Genomic DNA, 24,266 nt, shown 5'->3' with positions numbered 1-24,266 from the left:
AAAGTAAAATAAAGTAAGTAAGTAAAGAATAACTAAGTAAAGTAAATACTAGTAGTTTATTAATACGTACTACTTTACTTATAATTTTAATTTTTTTTTTTTAAATTCACTAACATTTATATCAAATACCAAGTTAAAAATAAAACTTTTAACAACATCCAAAATACACAGACATTCATACCCAAATAATATTTTTTCTTACACTAACTGCAAAACAAAAACAATTTACCCCCCCAACTAATTCTGTACATACCTAAATGTGTATCTCCATTTGTGGCCACTACTTCAAACACACCGTTATCAATGGTTAGGAGCGAGACATCAAAAGTGCCACCACCCAAATCAAAAACAAGAATATTCTTCTCTCCTTCTTTCTTATCTAAACCATATGCGATAGCAGCAGCCGTTGGCTCGTTGATAATCCTCATTACAGTCATCCCGGAAATAACACCCGCGTCTTTTGTAGCCTGTCTCTGGGCGTCATTGAAGTACGCCGGCACCGTGACAACGGCATGGGTCACCTTTTTACCCAGGTATGCCTCGGCGGTCTCTTTCATTTTTGACAAGACCATAGCAGAAATCTCCTCGGCAGCAAAGACCTTTACTCCTTTAGAAGTGTCAACTTGAATATGAGGTTTATTGTTTTTCTCAATTACCTGAAAATAAATTTAAAAAATATAGATGCATCCCTCATGCGTACAAATAAAATAGAACCAATTATATATTACAATGAGTTTGTTTATACATCTAAATGTTACGTAATCAGGCTCTCAAGATCATGTTAAGTTAAATTATGAAAAAATCCATTTTTTTTTAAATTTACTTTGATCCTTATATAAAAGTTTAAATTAAACTTCTATGAAATGTGTACTAATCTACCGTAACTTATACGAAAGAAAACTAATAACACTGACAAGGTAGGAAATTAACTAGGGGGAAAAAATAATAATTGTATCCTCAAACTATAAGGAAACTAACTAGTTGTCATACAACCACTAAACAAATTCCAGTTAATCTTATGATGACAACTAACCACTAAAACTAACTAGGGGGAAAAAATAATAATAATTGTATCCTCAAACTATAAGGAAACTAACTAGTTCTCATACAACCACTAAACAAATTCCAGTTAATCTTATGATGACAACTAACCACTAAAACTAACTAGGGGAAAAAAATAATAATAATTGTATCCTCAAACTATAAGGAAACTAACTAGTTGTCATACAACCACTAAACAAATTCCAGTTAATCTTATGATGACAACTAACCACGTGGTGATCTTACCTTAAATGGGAAAAGCTTAATGTCTTTCTGTACCATGGTATCACCCCATTCTCGGCCTATCAAACGTTTGGCATCAAATACCGTGTTCTCGGGGTTGGTTGTCAGTTGATTTTTTTGCTGCATCTCCGATGAGCCGTTCACCATCGGGCGTGAAGGCAACGTAAGACGGCGTAATTCTGTTACCCTGATCGTTAGCAATGATTTCAACCCTACCATTCTTAAAAACACCAACACTGTAAAAAAGAGCAGACTTACATTTAGTGTTGCATTGGTTTATTTCTTCTACGTTAAAGACCAAATGTCTCAAGACTGAACTGTCATCAATCGCCAACACATTGTAAAATGTATCAAATATGATGAAAAATTAATAAGTTACTTTATTTTGAAGGAATAATTAAAATAACAAGTTGGAATTTTAAATCTTCAAACTTACATTTTGTACAATACTTCAAGTATTATATTTCTTGCTTTGTTAACAGTACTTCAGTAAACCAGTTCTACCTTCACCAACAAGAAATGTATGATACCCATTTAGTTTCATAGTAAATTTAAGTTATGTAAATTGTTTATTAGGTGTTAAAAAAATTTCATGAACAGAAAGTAAAGAATTTGTCACAACTTTCATGAAAATCAAGATAAGTGCTAAAATCCATCCCTTCCATTGTTCGGATCAAGTTAAGTGCTGGAAAAATGCACATATTAATTAACAAACTTTGTGTATCTCAAGTCACAATTACATGAACAATAGCAGGACTTCAATTTCTTTAAATTAGCACTTATGACAAGAAGATATGCTGTTTCATGCTACAAAATAGCCTATATATGAAGTACCTGAATACACTTTACATAAACATATGGCAAGATTTTTTTTCCTAAAAACTCCATAAAAGTAATTTTTTTTATAACAAAAACTTGTACATGAGACAATTTATTTAGCATTAGAAACATTACTTACCACGAGTAAGTCGTTCCTAAATCAATACCAATAACTGTCCCTACACTGTCCTTTTTAGAATCATCTTCCTTCTTGGCAGTGCACAGAGCACTCACCAGGAGGCACAAAGACACTAATCTTGTGACTAACTTCATTTTCAAACCAAGCCCAATATCTGAAATTAAAGCAATTAAAAATTGCTTTTAATAAAGTGTAAATATAATTTCCTGAAAAAATTGTGGACCTGTAAACTGCATTTCACTGTAGATTGATACTTTAGATTGAAAAGTATCATCTACGCAGTTTTCATCAGACAATTACAAAATAAAGGAGTGGAACAAAAGTTAAATAATGTACAACTAACCAGACATTCCATGGTCAGTTTTTTCCTCATAAGAGCAAAATGATATTCTACATTAGTGACACCCAACTTTTTGTCCCCTTCTAGTTCTACTTCTATGATAGTAGTCAATTATTAAACACACGTAAATACAAAGATTTTTAAATAGACTTCTGTGAGTACCTCAAAGTCATTTCAAATTCAATGCTATAGCAGATTGAAGAAGTCAATTCTAAGTATAAAACTTAATAGTGTAAAATAACACTTTCAATACAAAAACAATGCTAGTGAACAGAGGATACTTCGATTTACTTGTATTTATACAATACAAATTGTAATAAATATAACTGACCGGTTAGACTTAGAATCAATGTTATACTTATACCAAGTTATAGTTACAATACTAATAGAGCAATTTAGCATTTCTAACTATGCACTTTCGGGAATTAATCCTTGAAACTTATTCCTATAAGTATAAGTGGAAAGTGAATAGCAACATAAAGCCCTGCTTAATCAAAAGATTAAATAATAGAACTAACTTTTCTAAGGTCACCTCAAGCCTAGCTTACAACTCATTCATTGTTCATTACGTAAGTCTAAGCTTAGGCTTCTCCATTTTTTACGAATTTTAGTGCTAAGCTATTCATTTGTTTAAATTCAAACAAACTAAGTAATAAGTATTTAAATCTTACCTCTTATGAGGATAACTGTTAAAAACTTCCAAACCAAATCGTTATTACTTCAAGTTAACTGATTAATCTTTCAAACCAATACACACAATAACACTCTTAATTCTATGACTCTCTGGATTATTCTTCAACACGCGACTGAATGGCTGCATATATGTGTTTCAGGAGTAAGTCGTGTCGACATGGGATTGGTCTCTTTACACATTTGTCCATCGTTGATTGGTGAACTTCTTCAACACTTGGATGTCGACGGCTGCGACACGTTGCACTTCGTATAATCTATGTCGAAAAGTGTAATTCCACGTGCACTGACCGTAGAAGTAATAGTTGACGTTCCAAACAGTTAGTGGAAATGAGCTGATAATCTTAATATACTATTATTATTATTAAACAATAAAACCTCAATCATATAGCATCATGTTATAATAAAGTTTTATTTTTAAAAGCTTATTTACAAATTTTATTTAAAAAGTTACAAAATTTCTTACTTTCTGGTTAACACGAAGTGGGAAAAATTGTACCTGAAAAAATAATCTGGTAAGAAGTTTATTTAATCATAATTATAAGCTATGTTTTTCTTTTTATACATTATTAAAAGTTTTTAATTATTTTTATGATATATATATATATTCACAAACGTATAGTAAACCAAAGTAACGCGTTATTTCCCGACCCTCATAGATAGTTCCAATGTTAGATTTAAAGTTTACTATGCATAAACAAATATTATACTAAAAGCTCATTTGTAATAAAGCAATAAAAGACTGGACTTGTATTAACTTTAACCTAATACCTGAAGAAGCAGAGAGCTACACACTTTGGAAATTGAAAGACAGATATGAAAAAGATAGTTTTAAGATCAAATTCGATATACTAAAGGGTTAAACCTAGTTTAGTTTTTACAGTTTAGCACCAGCGCAACTTACGACTTCTTTCTCCTCCAAGTTCTAGTTCATACCGAAACAGTTATTTTTCAAGTAGCTGATATAAATAGTGTCTCGTCTATTAATTACGTTTATCCTATCTCAGTGGGTCTAATAGTGCGAAAGGTATTGTCATCGGCTCTGAACATAGCAGATATAGTGTGGCTTGCATATTATTACACCAATTTTTACTTTCATTTATAAGTTCTTAGAATTCATATATCTGCACAGTTTATTCGTTTTTGTCATTATTTAATCACTTCGGTCTTTTGCATTATCTCATATGCAAGTATAACATTGTTTGGATAAAGATATATATACCAAACTTTTCAGCCGAATTCTCACTACACGGCTATTCTGTTGTTCATGAGTTTGCAAGTTGGGGTTCATTAACCTCTAGACCACCATTTATTATCTAGATGTACTCTTATAATTGTTTTAATGCATTTAATCATTGAAATCTATGCATAACCATATGAAGACTGGAGCTTAAATTTTGAGCTTTACCTGACGTTTGACTCCCTAATTATAATTTCGTAAAACATTTTGTATAAAAAATTATTTTCATATGTTAAACCACATTTCGGGTCTTTAAAATTTGGTGAATTATACAAATATGTATACTATCACATTTCAATATGTAAAATATTTTATTAGCAAGCTTTAAAATGAAATTGTTTCAATGTAGTAAACCAAATATTTGTCTTTAATCATTGTAGTTTACCTCACCCAGAATAATGATCTTAAAAAAAAATATATATATATTGTTTCCTAATTTATTATGGCCAAGTTGTTAGACTATATTAACTGATAATAGTGTATTCACCTGGTTATATGTTAAGGAATCAAGGTAGATACAAATTTACATGGACGGTAGTGTGCAAATATATTTATCAATTTTATGTAAATCATTGCATTAATTTTTGTCATGAACTTTAAGATTAATGAATACTAAAATATAGCCCCCCAGTGGCATAGTGGTATGTCTGTGGACTTACAACGCTAGAAACCGGGTTTCGATACCCGTGGTGGGCAGAGCACAGATAGCCCTTGTGTAGCTTTGTGCATAATTAAAAACAAACAAACTAAAATATAATTAATAAATATTTCCTAGCCATCTCTTAAGCCAATCAAACGATGTGCTTTTTGCTAGTGGCAGCAAATAGTATTTTAGGTTGTAAATATGAGTCTAAAAAAATTATAATGTCACTGTACAAGTTATCAGTTAGATCACATTTGTAGTACTGTATCAGTCTTGGTCTTCTTACCTTAGATAGGACATTCAATTGTTAGAAAGGGTACAGAGTGCTATTTGGCTGATACTTGGGATGTAAAAGTTATCGTACGAGGATAGGTTATATATATATCTCTAAACTTGTTTTGCGCCTGGGAAATACACATCCCAGCCACAGTCAACGGGTTAAGGAAAACTAGGATAACCGTACGTTTCAAAAATATTTAATTATTATGTGTTTTTTTTTTTAATTATGCACAAAGCTACACAAGGACTATCTGTGCTCTGCCCACCACGGGTATCGAAACTCGGTTTCTAGCGTTGTATGTCCGCAGACATACCGCTGTGCCACTGGGGGGCTAGAGTCTGTGTGTGACAGTTTTCAATCTTAAGTGATACAAATTTATTATTGATATTAATTATTTGAATTCAGTGTCTTTGTAAATCTGAATTAATCAAATATATCACCACCTATTAATTAAACCTGTGTGACAGTCTTAAATCGTACTAAAAATTAGTATAACTGTAACGGACACTCTGAGAGTGAAAATATTATCATTAGGCCATTTCAAATTTCTATTGAATTAAAAACTAACAGGTGATAAAAAACAGTTAACATTTTACTTTAATATTTGTTATACAATGTTATTATAAAAAAACATAATTTTCAATGACTACATATTAAAAATTACCTTGTCCTAAGAGAAATAAATTTCCCCAGAGGCACTTTGTAAATCACAAATTTCCCCAGAGGCACTTTGTAAACCATAAATTTCCCCAGAGGCACTTTGTAAACCATAAATTTCCCCAGAGGCACTTTGTAAATCATAAATTTTATTCATAAAAGTTTGGTCAGAGTACAGGATGTTTCAAAAACTGTAATAATGGGGTTTGATATGCTTTATACTATTTTCAATCAAACCTCTCCCTAAATGATACTACTGCAAGCATCATCTATTCTGGACAGTGTCCATTGGCTCTCTCTCACAATGTCCTAAACACTGACACGCATTCTATTAAAATCGTGGACTACATATTGTTGAAAATGGGGAAACTGAAAGAAGTATACTATGGTTTTAAAAACAATTCATCAAAGCCTTTCTGAATAAAACTTGTGATTCCTGATGTTTCTCTGGTAAAAATTTGTTACCCTAGAACAAGTAGTTGTTAAGATATAATCATTTTTAAATATGGGATTTTATTCATACTTTTTATAAGTAATATGTTCCATTAAATCCTCTTATATACTTCACATTAATGAAGTGCTTAAATATCGGTCACAAATTTTCATTACATGAATTAAGAATAAGCATGTTGGTATCAATAATAAAAAAGTACAGTGGAACATATATCAAATAAAATTTTCTATTACCATAACTTACTACGACTTTCTTTGTACATTTCAGGTTAAAAGTAATATAGTAATGTTAATATATTTAAAGAACACCATAAGAAAGAACCACAGGGTTTTGAAGTGATCAGTTTAACTTGATATTTGTTCTTTTTAAATACAATTAAACTCATAATACAATGAGACCCCACATATGTTTGCTGATCAACTACTACGTACAATTCTTCCCTTCTCAAATATTTCCATCGTAATAAGCCACTGAATTACAAAAATTAGGATACAAAAACTGAAAGACTTGTATATACGTTTAAACTGTATGATTATTTATAAATAAATCCTTAAGCAAGTGGTTTAATATCTGTTTTCAAACTTTTAGTTTTCCAGGAATAATTCACGAGTTAGTATTATGGTTGCACACGTATAGTTTATTCTTTTATACAGTGAAAATAACAATAGCATAACATAGCAAAATATTCAAGTTAATTAAATAATGACAATCAAAATTAAATATCAAACTACATGTAGCAAAGTTAGAAATTCAGTTCACAACTGTCACTCAACTAAAAGTCAAATTCTAGAGAAAAGTTACTCTTTACAATTTCAGGGTTAGAATCTGAAGAGGTTTTCTTGTCTTCACTGTATAAACTTACTGACCACTTGTTTGATGTATCTCTGGAAAGCCAATTATTACTTGATGTTGTTACAAAACCAGTGTCTTGATCAAAAGAAAATATATCATCATCATCTTGGTCATCGGACATTAAAAATTTACCCCATTTAGAAGGCTTTATCCGAGTTTTTTTATTCTGTTTGGTATATTCAGAGGTTTTCTTTTCATCCAACTTGAAGTTATTTAAATGAGATACATTGCAAGAGTTGTGAACAGCCTCATCATGACTTCTTGTTACTTTTGAAGTTAGATGCATTTTATCAAAGTGGCCTGAATCATCATTCAAAGAGTCATTATTAAATGTTCTATTCAAGCTAGATGTTTTTTCTAAATAGGATGTGCAGGAAAATGAACATCATCATCTTGAATTAGCGACAACACATTCGTGATTTCACTGCTCGATGTTTTACTTAATTTCATCTTCTTAGCTGGATTAAAAACAGATTCTTCATTCCATCTGTAACAGATGATTTTTATTTTTTAAATTAATGACACTTACTCATAAAAACACTCATACTTATAGTTAATTGGATTGATTATAATAATAAATTGGCAAACAATGATTTATAAACATAATAAGGTGGTTTATTTTGGGGGGAATCATACTATATATTTCAACAGAACATTGGTCTGGCTTCTTCGGGTGTAATATGGTCATCTTATTCTAGTGGTATCTAACTTCTTGTAAACTTTCAACATGTGGATCAAGAACTTCATAAGTTTAGGTAAATTCAAGAAATTATTTACAGTATATTAATATATTACATTGTTAAAACTGATATAAAAAACAGCTGTTTTAGTTACAATTTTCATATTATGTTTTTAGTTTAATCTAAAGAGTGTTTTTCTTACAGCAAAGCTACATTGGGCTATCTGCTTTGCCCACCAAGGGGAATCGAACCCCTGATTTTAGCATTGTAAATCCATAGACTTCCCACCATTCCAGCAGGGGACTTAATGTAAAGAAAAGCGGTTTTAAAAACAATATAGAAGATATCTCTAGCTGTTCAAATTTTAAACTGTAGTCCCAAATATTTAAAGTACATTGGGCTATCTGCTTTGCCCACCAAGGGGAATCAAACCCCTGATTTTAGCATTGTAAATCCATAGACTTCCCACCATTCCAGCAGGGGACTTAATGTAAAGAAAAGCGGTTTTAAATACAATATAGAAGATATCTCTAGCTGTTCAAATTTTAAACTGTAGTCAAATATTTAAAGTTATTTAATTTCTTACAAATAACTACAGTTGAATATAATCATTTGAAAAATTTTGATCTCTATGCTTAATTAGTGGCAAAAGTAAGCAAGAAAACAAAACTGTATGATTGACTTCAATAAAAATATCTTGTGAATTACTGTGAACAGGTTTTTGTACAGTCTTATTGTAGAAAATGACAACAAAGGACAAATGTTCATTTTCTGGGTGGGCATTGTATGCTGGACAGTAATGTTGCCTGTTGCAAGCCCCTAATTTAAAAAGGTAACTGATAATTTTTTATGAAATTACCCCATTCAATGTGGCTGATACATATATTTCACGGTGCACTGGGAAATACACATCCCAGCCACAATCAACGAGTTAAGGAAAACTAGGACAACTATACGTTTCAAAAATATTTCATTATTATGACCATCGTTTTGCCAGTAAAGGCATCATCAGGTACAGATTGAACTAACTTTTAAATGGGCACATGTATGTTAAATCAAAGAACTGGAAGTATCTTTAAGTCTCACCCTGAAAAAAGTGGATAGTAGTTAAAATTAATTTGGTCATTTAAAAGTTTTCTGGGATCTGTTTTTATGCTTCTACTTATTTAAAAATTTTCCAGGTTATTTTAAATGGGCAAAAGTTAAAGTTAAATAAGTTATGGACTAGGAAGATATTTTATACTTTTTAAAATTATTCTAAAGTTAATAAAACTATAAAATTCATTTAGAAAATTAGAAAAAAATCTCCAATTTATGTTTTTTAAAACAGCCAAACATGTACGAGTAGTTTAAATAAATTGAAAACAGTTTAGTCTTTTAATGTTTATACTTAGAAATGTAAAATCAGAATCTATTGGTTCAGAATGACATGGAGGGTGTGGCTACATTTTAGTAAATAGTGTACCAATTTTTAAAAGACTCGATAAAAAAAATAGTGTGAGATCAAGTTTTTTATGTGCCCAGAGTTAACTTAAGATTAACATTTTTGAGTTTATTAACTATATTTACAAGTACATGCAAGTTATCTTAATACCAATAATATCTTTTACCCTTTTTAAAATCAAATATTTATTGATTTTAGATATAATACTTGTAGCCTATGAATGTAACGATAACACAATCAAATGGCTTTGTACATTAACCTAGGTTAACACAACAATCTTTTGCAAAAGTCTTCCTTTACAGCCACGATTTACACAGATTCACCAACTTATGTCTGTCATGTGTATCTCATTCAAAAGGGTACAAGGTCAGTTTTATTACTGAAGAATGTAAAGTTATACATCTGAGGTATAGAAAATAGGAAAGAAATTCCTGCCCGAGAGAACGACTGGTGCTATGAAAGAAAGAAAGGATTCAAGTGTTGTTATTTGTAAAACCCCAAACCCCTCTGTTGTGTTTAAAAAAAACAACTGAGATATCAGTTCTATTTAGAGGAATTTTAAATTTGAAAACAAAGTTTTTATATTTACTTTGGTGATGCCTACTTAGAAAACAGTGTACAGCTTTGGTCCCCTTAATACAGGAAATATATATATATATATAAATATGTTTAGGAAGAGTGGATAACTGGTTTAAATCCTACGAGAATAAACCTAAAGGCTTGTAATTATTTTCTATAAAATAACTAGACATGTTTAAGCTTTGGAAACTTAAGAGCAGATTTCTTCTTTGACAGATTTGTTTTGGTTATAATTATAACCTTGTTGAATTGTTTGTCTGATAAAGTGGTTTGTGTTAAATTATTTTTAAACTTTTGTTGGATATGAAGACTTATATTACTCTTCAACTAAATTTTCTGTCTTTAAACTGTGGATGAGGGGTAATTTCAATGAGTTAAATGCCCCCCCCCTTTTTTTAAAAATTAAATTACCTCTTAGTGATAACATGGCAGCTGTCAGTGTTAATAGCTGATTTTTTTTCTAACAAAACGTCTTTTTTCTGATGCATTACACACTTAAAGGTTTCTGTGTTGTCTCCAACTGAACTGTTTTCTTGGGTACAGTCATCAAGAAACATTGCCCACTTGCTTTTCTGGGACTGGCCACTACAGGAATTGGCCCTAAGCTGTTTTTCATCATGCAATTCAGAGTCCTAAAAGTGTAAAACAAGAGAAAATGTTGTTCTATTTATCAGCTTATTGAAAATAACATCAAAGACCTAATGCAGATGATCATAAGTATGAAGAAATATCATACCAAATAATAATCACGTACTGTTCATTATTCTTAAAAATGTACAATTATAAAAAAAAGAAAAACACTGATCAAAATTGTTGTGTACATGTGACGCAAGTAAAGAAATAGTAAAATGCACAAAACCAATGTTAGAAATCAAAACAAGATAAACATACATATTGCACACCAAAATATTATTCCTACGATTACTGCAAGCACTAGAATAAATGTAAGAACGACTAAAATAAAAAACTAAAGGTTAAATATGTTAAAAGTATTTCTAATCTTTGTTTATCTTGTGTTCTAGCAAGGTTGTCATTACATACAATTAGTATTTTCTATTCATCAAATTGAATTAGATAAATCTGTTGAAAGTGTAACAAACACATAGTATAATAATTAAAGGTGAGTAACAATTTTTACATATAAAAAATAAATGTTTTGCTAGGACTTACGAAGTACTTTCTGATGGTGATTGCCATCTGCATATTTGGACAAAAAAAAAGTGGGTGTGGCCAGGGTTTGCAAAAAAATTTGGGTGATAATTTTTTTTAACAGATAACAGGAATTCTTCCTACTTATATTGCGATGATCGTGAAGGTTGCCATCTTGTTTGATGCAGTAATCCATCATTGATCTTGTGTGGATCAAACAATGAAAATGTTTTAGTATCACTTATAATGGTAATAATGTTATTATTTGAAATATATCTTGATTGGAATTAGAAATAATTATGTAGCCAGTTGGCCAATTTATTTATGTATGTTCTTTGAAGAGGATAAACACATAAACAAAGATCAGAGTCATCCAAATATTCCACTCAATGAGCCTAAATAAGCCTATGTGATGTCTTCTTGTTGAAAACAATTTCTGCACATTTCAAACAGGTATAATTTACAGTAGAGAAAATAACAGATAAAATATAAAGTTTTATGGAAAGAAAACATTTGATATTTATTTAGAAGTTCTCAGAGGTTATGCAAGTCAAACTTGAAAATTTTCAATTGAAGTACTTTTAATCTTAACAAGAAAATCACCTTGCATGTGGAGTAGTCAACACTCTGACTTCATATACTCATGGACAAAGCTTTTGTAAGAATACTTGATTAAAAAATCTTATCTTTTGTGTAAAAGACTCGTATGTTTATGGAAAGTTTCCCAACTTTCATAAAGACACACGTACAGTATTAAAAGTTATAATATGGTTACTTTGTAATTATAAGGTCTGTAACACTGGCTGACCTTGTATGGAAAGAGTTAATACCTTTGGTCAATGCTACAGGAATTGTGATCAGAAGCTTTCCCACAAAACCAAATATTGCTCACACCACTTTATTAAAAGTGAAAAATCTAACTTTAGTTTGTCTTATATTCAAACTTAATAACTATTTCTAAAGCTGTGTTTCGTTAGTAAGTTATCAAACCACTTCCTGGGACATAAAAGAGTGGTAACAAAAATGGGTGTAAAAACTAAGCTTGTTCATTATTAAGTTGAAGGCTACACAATTGGCTATCTGTGCTGTGCCCACCATGAGTATAAAAACCCAGTTTTTAGTGTTATAAGTCTTCATACTTACTGCTGAGTCACTCGGGGACACAAAAACTAAGCATAAATAGCGAGAGAAATGCTTGAAAATTAAGAAATTGATAATATATTCTCAAGAGGTGATAGTTTCTTAGCAAATTTAAAGGTATCTTTGGAATAAGGAGAATTTTTCCTTAATCGACAAGTTTGTTGTTTACGGGCAAAACTTAGCAGAGCAGAGCAGAATTGAAAAGTTGAACATTTGTTTCATTTTTCACTAAATAAATGTTACGAAATAAAACAAAATATTAATGGTAAAATTTTTTTTAAATAGAATAAATAGAGTTATTATTTTTACTTTACCATAAAGCTTAAATTTGTTAACCCTTTCCAGACGGATGACGGTCCATGTCATCACATTTATTGACTCGCATTCAAAATTTTACTTAACTACTATTTCATGGATTTATGTCAATAAGTTTGGTACCAAGCTGTAGATTGTAATTCCAATTTTAGTATTATACATTATTTAATTTCTTAATTTAAGAGTAAATACTAAAAACACAGTTAAACGTTGATTTTTGTGTGTCATATGGTATATTGAATACAGCACTGGTTCATATTAGATGTTTGTGGCATCAAAATACTAAGTATAGTTTCGTACGAATTAGGAACTCAATTTTCTGATATTGATAAGCTATAATATAAAAACCTCATATTTTTTCTATTTGCTGAGATATCACTCGTATACTGAATCAAACGCAGTGGCCCCACTCACCTCTTTCCATTTTTGGAAATGGTTTCTTATATGTACACTTACTTCAATATATGACATGTGAATAACCAATCAAAAGTGCAGAATGTCCCCCTAGTGGCCTTCTCAGTCATTTTAAAGTGTTAGGACATCACCTCGTTCTTCCAAACCAAGATTTAAAGGAGGTAGGTTGTGTCTTTAGTCTGTTCGAAATTTCATATTTTCTTAGACCGAAATACAGCTTAGTAACTAAGTTTGTTAAATTAATAGTGGAATTCTATGGTATCAATATTGTAATTTTTGATTTTTTTGTTATTATTTAATTTCATATCCTCCACATGTGAAATTTTAAAAGGTTTAGCAACCTACATCAAGCAGCAACTGAGTACAATGGTCATAACTAGAAGAGATAATTGTTTTCTTTACTTCTGTATTTACTGTTCTATGTTTTAAGAAAAATATGTTTAATAACTTATTTCTAAATAGAAATAATCTATACACATATACAATGTATAATAATGGAAATGTGACTGTATTTTACAAAATACTAGTCTACTAAAACACAGCCAAGACAGGGCACTTTGTAAAGACTAAAGGTCAGTTTTATGTTATTGAATAAGGTTACATGAGAGTACGTGTACTGCATCATTGTAACTTCTGTATTGTTAGCCAGGCATAGCTGAAAGGTCTATATAAATGTATAATGTTATGAGATTTAAGCTATTTAGTCTAAACATTCATGTTATAATTTATTGTCATTCTAAACGAAATAAAGCATAAATTAAATTGATTTCCTAATTTTTTTATGGTGGTTATAAGATTGGTCAAATCTACCAAACCTCTACAGATATTTGTTATAGAAAATAACAGATAAAATATAAAGTTCTTTCTTAAGAAACATTTAATAACTATCTGGACATTATAAAGAATTTGCTTGTGAAATTTGAAAATTTTCTTTTGCATAAAAGTACTTTTAATCTTAAAATGAAAATTACTTTGCATGTTGCATATGCAACATGCAAAAAAAAAAAAAGGCATGAGAAAAACATTGCTTAACAAACCTTAAGACTTATTAAAAAATTATATTTTGCATATGAAAGCACTGTAATGTTTGTTGATAATATGCCAAATTTGGTGAACATATGCTTACTAATTTAAAAGTTATAGCATGAAAACTATAAACAGCACAAAATGGTTACGAGGTTGGTCTGAGGGACCAAGCCCATGCTGAAAGAGTTAACATATAAAACTGACTTCAAAACTTGTGGCTTAAAGAAACTGAAAGTGATTAAAAAAATATGAAAAGCCAAAGGAAACCCTGTGAAATATCAACGAGAGGAAATCCTCAGTAGCTGCGGGAATTATTTTAGGCAGGATTAGAGTAAATTAATTCAATAGATCTTTATTTTCCTTTTTATTAGCTATATTTTTGTGTGCCAGGATTATAAAGCATAGGTTGCATTACTCGATTCAATTTTATTAATCATCAGGATTTCTACCTGTCTACCCTCAAATAAAAATTCTTTTAGGTACAATTACAGTAAATTAACCTAAGACCTTCGGTGTGATCAGATACATCAATGGGAAGAGTTTGGTCTCCTGAATCCAAAACTAATTAAAGATCATATTGGTCAAGAGATGATAGAGCTACGAGCTAAAAGTTTGTACTTAAAAAAAAAACCCGGAATCATACTACGAGCCGTGGCTAAAAATATAACCTATTACATAAAAATTTCAGAATACTGTTTTTATATAATATCTGTATAAAATTCGAACATTTTTACTGTCCGAACAACTAAAAAATTAAAATCATATTTTATCACCTCAGAGTTAGCTTCTGTAAGGTGAAGAAGTTCCTTAGTTTCCTCTAATAGCTGGCCTTTTAGGGAATTCAGTTTCTGTACGTGCTTGCGACAATCAAATCCACTTCCCTTTCCATACACCTAATATATAATAATGTACAAGTTGATTATCATTTATTAATTTGTTACATGTAGAAAATAAATAGTTTCTGTATGTTAAAAAAATTACTTGATTTTATTAACTCCTACATTCTTACTCCTAAGTCTTTGGAAAGCATTGAAAGAAATTTGTCCTCAATTAAGCAACAACACTAACATTGTTTTTTTTTAAATCAATTATCATATTAAAATATTACTTTAATAAAGTATTCTTATAGTTGTAGCCAACATTCATACTGAATAACAGAATATTGTATAACTTATTAAAGACTCCAACTCTTTAACACTCAATATTTACCAAATGTCAAAGGATATTTTTCCATTAGCCTACCCAACAAACTTCAAATAATTATAAATCATTAAATAACTACTGGTATACAAGTACAAACTCTAAGGAAAAAAAAATATATATAATGTACAAGTAGTAACCCAAAACAACTTAAGATTTTACACTTATTACATACAGTGCTATGCAAAAGTCTTCACCATTCCCACATGCTGGTAATAAATTTTAGGTATTTTCTTGTGAAAGACATAACTCAAATGGCCAAAAATATTTATTATAATAATCTCAGACCAGTTTCTGATCATTACAAAGAACAAAAGGTGCATTGTTACTCACTTTAGTGATATAACACAAAATCTTGAAAACGCGTGTTACAAAAGTCTTCACCACTTTTATAAGGCACTGCATTAAATTACTTAATCGACCTGTATAAGCTATAAGGAATCACGAGCTTCTTGTGTAACCCTATTACTAATATTTATTCAACTGAAAATTGATATTTATGATAGATGTATCCTTACGGCTTATACTTTAATTCTGGGGTTGCCATATTTTGTTTAAGCTATCAAACAACTAAACTTTATTAAATGAACTTAAAAAAAAAACATAGTGAGAAACTTCTATTACTCAGGATATGATATTATGGTCTATCTACTTGCATTTCTTAGCATAAAGTTGCTAATAAAGGACCACATCCTCTGCACTAGATAAAGCACCAGTAGTAGAATCAGATATCATATGTATAAGATACTGTATTTTTTCATGTGATTTAATATAGTTCCCATGCTGCTGCTTTAACTTAGTCTCCCTTTTTTATCAAAATATGCCCATGTAGGACTTTGCTTCCCAACAATAACGTTTCTAGTTATGTGAGCAAAAACATGCTGAACATAGGGAAGTGAATAACTGGAAGAGTCAGTGTCAATATTCTTAAAACATTTGACTTGCACATTTTATATTAAATTTTAAAGGATTAAGCAAAATTTAAAATGTTTGACACTTTGCTAACATTTAAGCTCTAAATGATTAATGCCTTTAGTTAATTTTCTGTTCACATTATTCCATTTAACGTTATGTTTTGGTGCATGATAAAAATTAATTATTAGCTTTCTTGGATTTATCTACCTACCTGTATTTAAAAAAGTATGCCTTCTAAATTTGTAAAAAAAAAAAAAACTGGACAGGACAGCTTTTTTATTCACGAGAAATTACAATGGTCTTAAAAAATGCATGGAAAACAATTGTGATAAGTACATCACACACTGCTGATGCAATTTTTTTTTTTCTCATTTAATTAACTCACGTTTTCTTCCTATATGTAAACATTATAAATTCAAAGGTCAGCTTATTCTGTATTGTTCAACTTGATGAATTTGTTTAAATCATAAAATCTGAATACTTGGTTAAACTGTATTTCAATGCTTAATTTAACAAGCAAATACAAAAGTTTCTATAATTTATGCAACTGATTTCCAAGTATATTTTATGAATTAATTGATTAAATCTTTTTTTCAGTCATCTAACCTGTTTGATAGACTGTTTTTCACCACACATTTTGCAATTCCACTTGAAGGATTTTTTCACAAGATGAACTTGGAAGGTTTCACAATTAAAACATCTTAGAACTTGGAATTCTTGTGGCATTTTCTTTAAAAAAAGAAAAGTGAAAATATGCAAGTGAAAACATGACCACAAATAATAAGTTGATCATATATTTAGTGTGCCATCTGTTTAGCAAAGTGATTTTTAAATCCACAAAGGCAAGGCAGTGCTTCTCAAACTATATTGCTGAACAGATGTAGAAAATTTTATACAGAAATTCCCATTTATATGTATCAACAGATGGAGGTAGAAAGAGTGATAATGTCATAACATACTCATCTGTAAGAATATTAAAATCTGAACATATAACTCAGTATCTAGAAGCTTACGCGAGATGATCATTATGTGACTGTACTACATCTAGGTTGTGCTGTGTTCTATTTCCAAGGGATAATATAGGGCCATTTGATCCATCTAGGCTGTCCCATTTACTATCCACACTACTCCAAACTACATTCAGAAACCCTTTTCCAACCCAGGTTTATAAAATACTCATCTAGTTTCTTCTCTTTCTACAAAACTACAGCACTTATACCACAATTTGAAGTGCCCATTAATTTTCAAGGATGTTGAAAGATCCTCGGAAATAAAAATCCTGCATAAAATAGTCAGAAATCCAAGTATAAAGTGAAAACAACATAAGTAACAATGGCTTACATGTATAAATATGGAGGAATTTCATGTTAATTTATCTAAATCCATTGGTTCAGGACATGGCAGAAAATAATTAAAAAAATCATAATTTAGCTTAATGTTCAAAGAAATTATATGGGGAATGATACAAGGTTTTATGAGCAAGTTTCAACATGTAACACTGTATACAGAAAGTGGCAAGTAGCTTTATGAGCAAAAAACAAAAACGTTGTACATTTCAGGCCACATTACAAGATTCGGTTCTGAGCATCACATTCATATTAAATAAAAACTTGTACTGAATTAAATATGCTTGAAAAGTAGCTATAAAAAAAAAAGATTAAAACATATATATGTATTATTTATATAGTTAACGAATTAACTATACTTTCCTCTTTCAGTATTCATGTTTTCTTTACAGCAAAGTTTGTTTCATAGAGATTAAATTGGCATTCCAGCTCTTGAGGATTCAAAACGTTTACGTTTCTTGTCTTCTGATTAGAATGTGCAAGACATTTTATAAAACCTCAGTTTAATCACTGGTTTCATATAAATGGTTTTCAATTTTCATTAGTAATGTGAAATTCATTACCAAACTGACAATTTATTGTAACTAAGTTTCGAAATAGTGTGGAATAATATAAGTTTCGACAAATAAATATATATTTGGTGACAATAAAATAAACATTGCTGTTCAGCATCAAACAGAAAATGTTTATACACATAAAATACCCATTCTGAATAACAAAACTGTGTCAGAAAAGTACCAATGTCGTATATCTATATAGTATTCAGTAAAGTTTAGTATCTCCAAGAGCCTAGGCCTATTAGAGCCAAGACCCTAGTAGTAGTATAATTTATATTACAAGCGAAAAGTTATTGGTCCGATAACTCGAAACAATTCTGGATTATAACTCTATTCAAACTTATAGAAATTGTAAAATTAACTTCTGTAAGTAAAAAATTTTCTACTATGTAATAACTGATCTACGTCAAAGAAGTCTGGCAGTTATACTTAATTAACTCAGAGTTAGGCGTACACATAAATTAAAATCTCATTGTTACAAAGTCTGCTACACTGAAACTTATTCCCGCCAGAACTTCAGTTCAAAGTTTCTGTGATCGTAACATTGTCCTGCCCTCTACTGAGATCAATGCAACCCGTTTCGATTATTTAATTTTATTATTTATGAAGTTGAATTTTAATCTGTTTTATTAATATTATTACATAAAAAAAAATCCCCTTTGACCGCATAAAAATTAATCTTAATTATTATAGTACTTTATAGATAGATTTTAACTGACTTGTTGGAATTGGAATCCTCATGCTAAATTTATATGTTGAAAAATAGGTTGCACAAAATGATAGGTGATGATTAAAAACAACAACAAGGTAAATATGATAGAGTTCTGGTGCACATGAACTGGACTCCTAGACAATAATAAACTCTACATTAGACCTAAGCTAAGTGTGATCTGAAAAAAAAAAAAAAACTTTTGATAAACAAAGTATTTGTATGACCTAATTATTCCACTGTAGGTTCAGCCAAAACTTAAGGTACAATGCTGAAACTAAACGACAATATGTTTATGATTCCTTAATAATTTTTAGGTCCGGGCGAGGTCTAGAGGTTAGTTCGCTTGGCTAGAACACGCTCCGCAATTTCAGCTTTGAATGCATTATAAGAGTGAATCAATCGCGTTATTCGGTTCAAAGCCAGACAAAGCCCTTCTGGTGAGGGATGCTATTTCAAAACTACTTGCTATCTGGTCAGTAATTTAAAATAATGCATATCATGCAGGCGTATCATAACACAAAAGCAGATACTACTTTTTTATACTAATTGTACTACTACACAAAATTATTTTATATTTAATTACATAATGCGCCTAAGAACACAAAAAGCAAGCAATTTTCTGTAACTATAATAATTTTACTGGCTTTCTAACCATGTAATAAGAACCTTTAAAAATTCAGCTAAATTTGTCTATGTAATTCTCGTGAGAAAATATTTCGAACTGTAGGCGAAATAGATAATTATCTGCACAGAAAACAAAATAATATGTTATTTGATAGATTAAAACTTTGGCTTTCAGTTGGTTAAAATAATATAATGTTAAACGTTAGAAAGAACTATTGGCAATTTATGAAATAGAGGATGCGACAGGTGGGCGTAACATTTATCTCCCGGAATTGTATTTCAAAATGTGGCAAGCCTAACCATGAATGACAGGAATTCATTTTCTATTCTATTGAAAATGTAACTCATCTGTTACATGAGAAGAAGTGAAAGATTTGTGGTATATTTAAGTTAAATAAATACTTTTAATTTTATTTTGAATGCTTACCGGCCTTACCCAATCAAAATCTTTAATGGATTTTTTCACACGTATACTGCAAGAAACAAGTTTCGATACCCGTGGTGGGCAGAGCACAGATAGTTCTTTGGGTAGCTTTGTGCTTAACAACAACAACCCTTTCACTATTATTTATTTTGGCAACTCTTTACTTCAACTTATTTAAATCTCGAACGCTTTTATTTAATTCCTAAAAAGAAGAGATTTTAGATGTACAGCAAGTGAAGAATATATTGATAATATCAACGGAATTCTAACGGTATTCATTACTGTAATACTTAGATAATGACAGAAATTCACTAGGCCAAAATTTAGACGCTTGATCTGCTTTGATAAAATTTCCGAAGTCTTATTTTCCCTATAAATGAATGACGAATAAATTAATTGCATGTTAAATTATTGAAGGTTGCAATATTTAGTTATAGGTAAAATGATTTAGAACAGCTCACAAAAACATAAAAAATCTAAAGATTTTAGACATACGTTACTTGTTAGTTGTAGTTTAAATAAATGAACTAAAAACTAATAAATAGGTTTGTGTGAAAAAAAAAAAAGAGTTAAATGTAATAAACTGGTTAATAAACATTTTTTGCTAAATGCAAAGCTATAACGGACTGAAAGTGGTCCAATGATTAGTGTGCAGGACTATGGAACTGCGAGTCCACAGTTCGATCCCCCTTATCGCGAAAGAAAAAAATTGCTCTTCACACTTTAGAAGCATGAATGCATTATAATTGTAAAAGTCAAATCTCACTATACGATCTGAGTTGGCGGTGCTTTTTGTCTTGTCTATCAGCTGAAAATTAAGGATGACTAATGCAGACAGCTTTTCAGTAGCTTTGGACAGTTATCCAAAAACAAACAAACAAAAGAAAAGCTATACAATGGGCTATCCACAATTGGAATCGACCCTTGGAGTTTAGTATTACAACAGGTTCGTACACAGAATGTTTGAAAAGGGAGTTCTAATTTGTGAGATCAAAAGCCAACATATACTGTACAAAGCACAATCAGCATGTTAAGCATGCTAATACTACGAGGGTCTGGTGGCATTCTCTTCCAGAAAATTTGTAAGAAAAATAGGTGCTATGAGATTAAACCTGGACGCAATTTTGCATGATATATAACTTAAACAGTTGCATGGCTGTTCACATAAAATCCACAAACATCCAATGAAAAGTCAACATATCATTTTGTTGTGACACTGCATGGGGAGCTAGACTTAAATTAGCATAAATATGTATGTTTTATCATAGTAAAGTATTGTACTATCTACATGCATAGTTATTGATTGTTCAATTTCAGAAGAGAGAGGACTAACGAGTAAAATGAATTAAGGAAGATAACTATACTCCCAAAATTCAATCGCATAAAAAAATCATAGGAAATAATTACTAGATTCAGTTCTAGTTTCATAATCGTTTAGAAAACCTTAAATTTGGCATGACTAGCACTTGACCACATAACTGCAAGAATTATACCTCAGAAATAAAAGGTGTATATATGTGTGTGTGTGTGTATATATATATATATAGAAATGACTTAATATATCTTAATTTGAAATGACTGTCCTATTTTATATGAGGAAAGAACAAGACAAGACCATGAATTTTCGTTGTTTATTACAGAGAATAATATAAAATAGTATAACAATATAACACACTTTTAGTTTGTAAAGGTATTTGAACTTTATTGTGCAAAATAAATGAACACCATGAAATCTTCAAAATATTTTTCCTTTCAAAAAAAACTAAAATAGATAAGCACAGTATTTCAAAAATTTTTTAAAGGAGCAAATTTGTGAGTTATTGACAGTATATATACACGGGTGAGAGCAGAAAATTTGCCTGTACTGAAAACCTGAGTATTAACAAACAAACCTTTAACCTCAGACAAAAACATGTGCAAACATCACCAGTTGTGATATAAATCACTGCATAGAATATCAAGTGTTTTAAACAAAGATGACTCAAGTATGAAACTTTGTTTTTTTTCCAAAACTTTTCCGTACTGGCTTTCTGTATCCACTTCAGAACTCCCCCACCCATGAATGCATTCAAGATTAAAACAATCTATTAAATTTTTAGTAGAAGTATTAAAAATATATATATAAAAAAAAGTAGTGAAATAACTTGTTTGAATTCATACAGCCAAATTAATTTTAAAAAGTACAAGTACTGAGGTAACCATATGAAATAAAGAACACACTGTGCCTTAAAGTTAATACTTAAATATGTATGCTTCACTACATTTCTTTTTAGGAAGAGTATCTAGCTATACTATTACATTAATATAAAATGAAAGATTATTTCTTTAATTTTAGTAATGGCATTTCATTCAACACTAAGGCACTAATACTGCTACCTAAAATAAAGTAACAAAATACATAATGTGTTTCAAATTTATCAGAAGCACCACAAATGTCATTTAAATGAAAGTGGGAGAATACTTGGGTCACTTTAAGTTCTTCAATCTTCATGGCTCATGGAAGAAAGCCAGAAATACAAATTGTTAGTACAGTTTGAAAATAGCAACTTTAACTGCAGATGGTGTTTGTTTGCCATTTACAGTTCCCCTTTAGATGGTAGGAAGAATTGTCAACTGATAAAAATAGCCCCACCTGCGAGGCTATTTGGGCTCTACTTACTTTCCCCTTATTTTTGAATACTGGTTACTTCTAAGGGCTGTGTGAATATATCATGATGTTCTAATGTAGATTTTGAAATATATTAGGGTCTATATGGGTCAGCACAATGGAAGCATTTCCCATCTTTCTATGGTACTGCAAGTCAGGAGAGGGGTTCCTGTAGATCTCTGTTTAAACAGGGTTGGTTTGTGATTGGTATTCCTGTTGTTTTTTTATATTTATTTATCTAACAATAAATGGCATTTAGAGATTTTTCAACAAAATTATACACCAAAAGACAAAATTAGGCTATATTCCATCGTCCTTCTGATACAATTATAAATCAAATGATACTTCTGAACTGGGTGAAACTGGCCTTTCCTTTAAATAATGATGGTACTAAGGAAACAGGTGTGTACTGTACACAGATTTATACATTCTTTCATAATCAGAGAACACAATCATTGAAAGAAAGTCACTTGGGTTGGTTAACTTTGCATTTATGAGTGTCTTCTTGACTAGCAAATAATTCTACAATTTAATTTTTAAGTTTGCATAAATAAATTTCTGAATGATTAAGATACCAGTATGGTTAATGATATTTTTAGAACAACAACTGGCCCCCCTCTAACCCCTTGATAGATTGGTAGTACAACTGACTGAAACCTGACATAAAGTCAAAAGGCAGTTTATAAATATGTCAAAACTAGAAATCACTTGAAAATACTGATAAATATGGTGTTCCAGCTGGAGATAGTTCAGAAATGTGAAATACCAAACACGGGTTCTACATTTCCAAAATGTCAACCATGTTAAGGAAGGAGTACTTTATTCAAAGGATAGAATAAACAGTCTTTCCTAAATCTAATTTCTTTTCACAACAAATGCAGTTATGCAAGATTTCTACTTTCATGAATAGAAAATGATAAAAAAATTGAACTTCTGAAAGGCTTCATGGGTTATTGGTCTAAAGTGAATATAAACTATTTATTACTGGCTTACTTAATTATTTATAACTGCCAAATGTGGCTCCTCTAAAATTCAAAACTACTGGCCCAAATAGCCCCCTCATACTCTAACAGTTTTGTGATCAATAAGAGCTCTGAGCACACTTTTGACACTTAAGCGTGTTTTGTTTGTCATTTTAAACTTTCTCTTACAGAAGATCAACAGAAATATAGTTTATAATTTAATACTTGAAAACACTGATAAATAAACTGAGAAGAGCATAGATTAATATCTTGTCTTAATATGTTTAATACTGATATAGTTATGAAAAGTAGATCACTTATAAAAAAACATAATTATAACGTTTAAAATAAAGATGGAATTTGAAAACCTATAAAACTTAAAGAGAAAGGTATAATTTTAAAACACATGGAATACAGATTGAAACATTGAAGTTGCATTCATTAAAACATTATCTTTAAGTAATATGATTTTACTAAATTATGGATAAACAAACAGGAAAGTGAAATCATCAGATCCAAAACATATTATCGTACACCGCCATTTTTTTCAATTACAATTAAACAATCTGTAAATTTCTTTCATCTCTGATAAAAAAAAATCTATAAAGGTATTTCATTTTATACAAAATGATGAATTCATAAACTTTTTTTTTTCAACTACAGATAAATATTTAATAATATTGCACATTGTGTGTCATTTGTACTACAATAAAAAAAAAAGATATAAAAAATAG

General features: G+C 30.2%; 2 protein-coding genes across 6 annotated transcripts in view; both read right to left on the bottom strand.

Moving 5' to 3' along the window:
* Positions 1 to 3,406, bottom strand: part of LOC106459824 (heat shock 70 kDa protein cognate 3-like) — a 7,946-nt gene extending 4,540 nt beyond the window's left edge. The window contains 5 exon segments of the mRNA XM_013919488.2: positions 254 to 656; positions 1,288 to 1,389; positions 1,391 to 1,520; positions 2,243 to 2,396; positions 3,254 to 3,406. Of these exon segments, the coding sequence (XP_013774942.1) occupies positions 254 to 656; positions 1,288 to 1,389; positions 1,391 to 1,520; positions 2,243 to 2,376 (769 nt within the window). The 5' untranslated portion in view covers positions 2,377 to 2,396; positions 3,254 to 3,406.
* A 3,756-nt stretch (positions 3,407 to 7,162) lies between these two features.
* LOC106459814 (MRN complex-interacting protein-like) lies at positions 7,163 to 18,686 on the bottom strand. Of its 5 annotated transcripts, none has more exons than XM_013919477.2 (5): positions 18,345 to 18,686; positions 16,867 to 16,989; positions 14,919 to 15,038; positions 10,513 to 10,733; positions 7,163 to 7,885 (listed from the first exon to the last, which is right to left on the bottom strand). In XM_013919477.2, exons 2-5 carry the CDS (start codon positions 16,984 to 16,986, stop codon positions 7,756 to 7,758), a joined length of 591 nt encoding a protein of 196 aa, XP_013774931.1. In that variant the 5' UTR covers positions 16,987 to 16,989; positions 18,345 to 18,686; the 3' UTR covers positions 7,163 to 7,755. The 5 variants fall into 5 exon arrangements, with proteins under 5 accessions (XP_013774931.1, XP_022242075.1, XP_022242076.1 ...); XM_022386367.1 differs by having other exon boundaries at positions 17,274 to 18,679; XM_022386368.1 differs by having other exon boundaries at positions 18,310 to 18,679.
* Between the last annotated feature and the right edge of the window lie 5,580 nt (positions 18,687 to 24,266).

The sequence above is a fragment of the Limulus polyphemus genome, unplaced genomic scaffold, assembly GCF_000517525.1.
Source record: "Limulus polyphemus unplaced genomic scaffold, Limulus_polyphemus-2.1.2 Scaffold664, whole genome shotgun sequence".
In the NCBI taxonomy this organism is placed as follows: Eukaryota; Metazoa; Arthropoda; class Merostomata; order Xiphosura; family Limulidae; genus Limulus; species Limulus polyphemus.
Note: the sequence above shows the minus strand (reverse complement) of the source record. Positions and strands in the feature narration are given on the sequence as shown.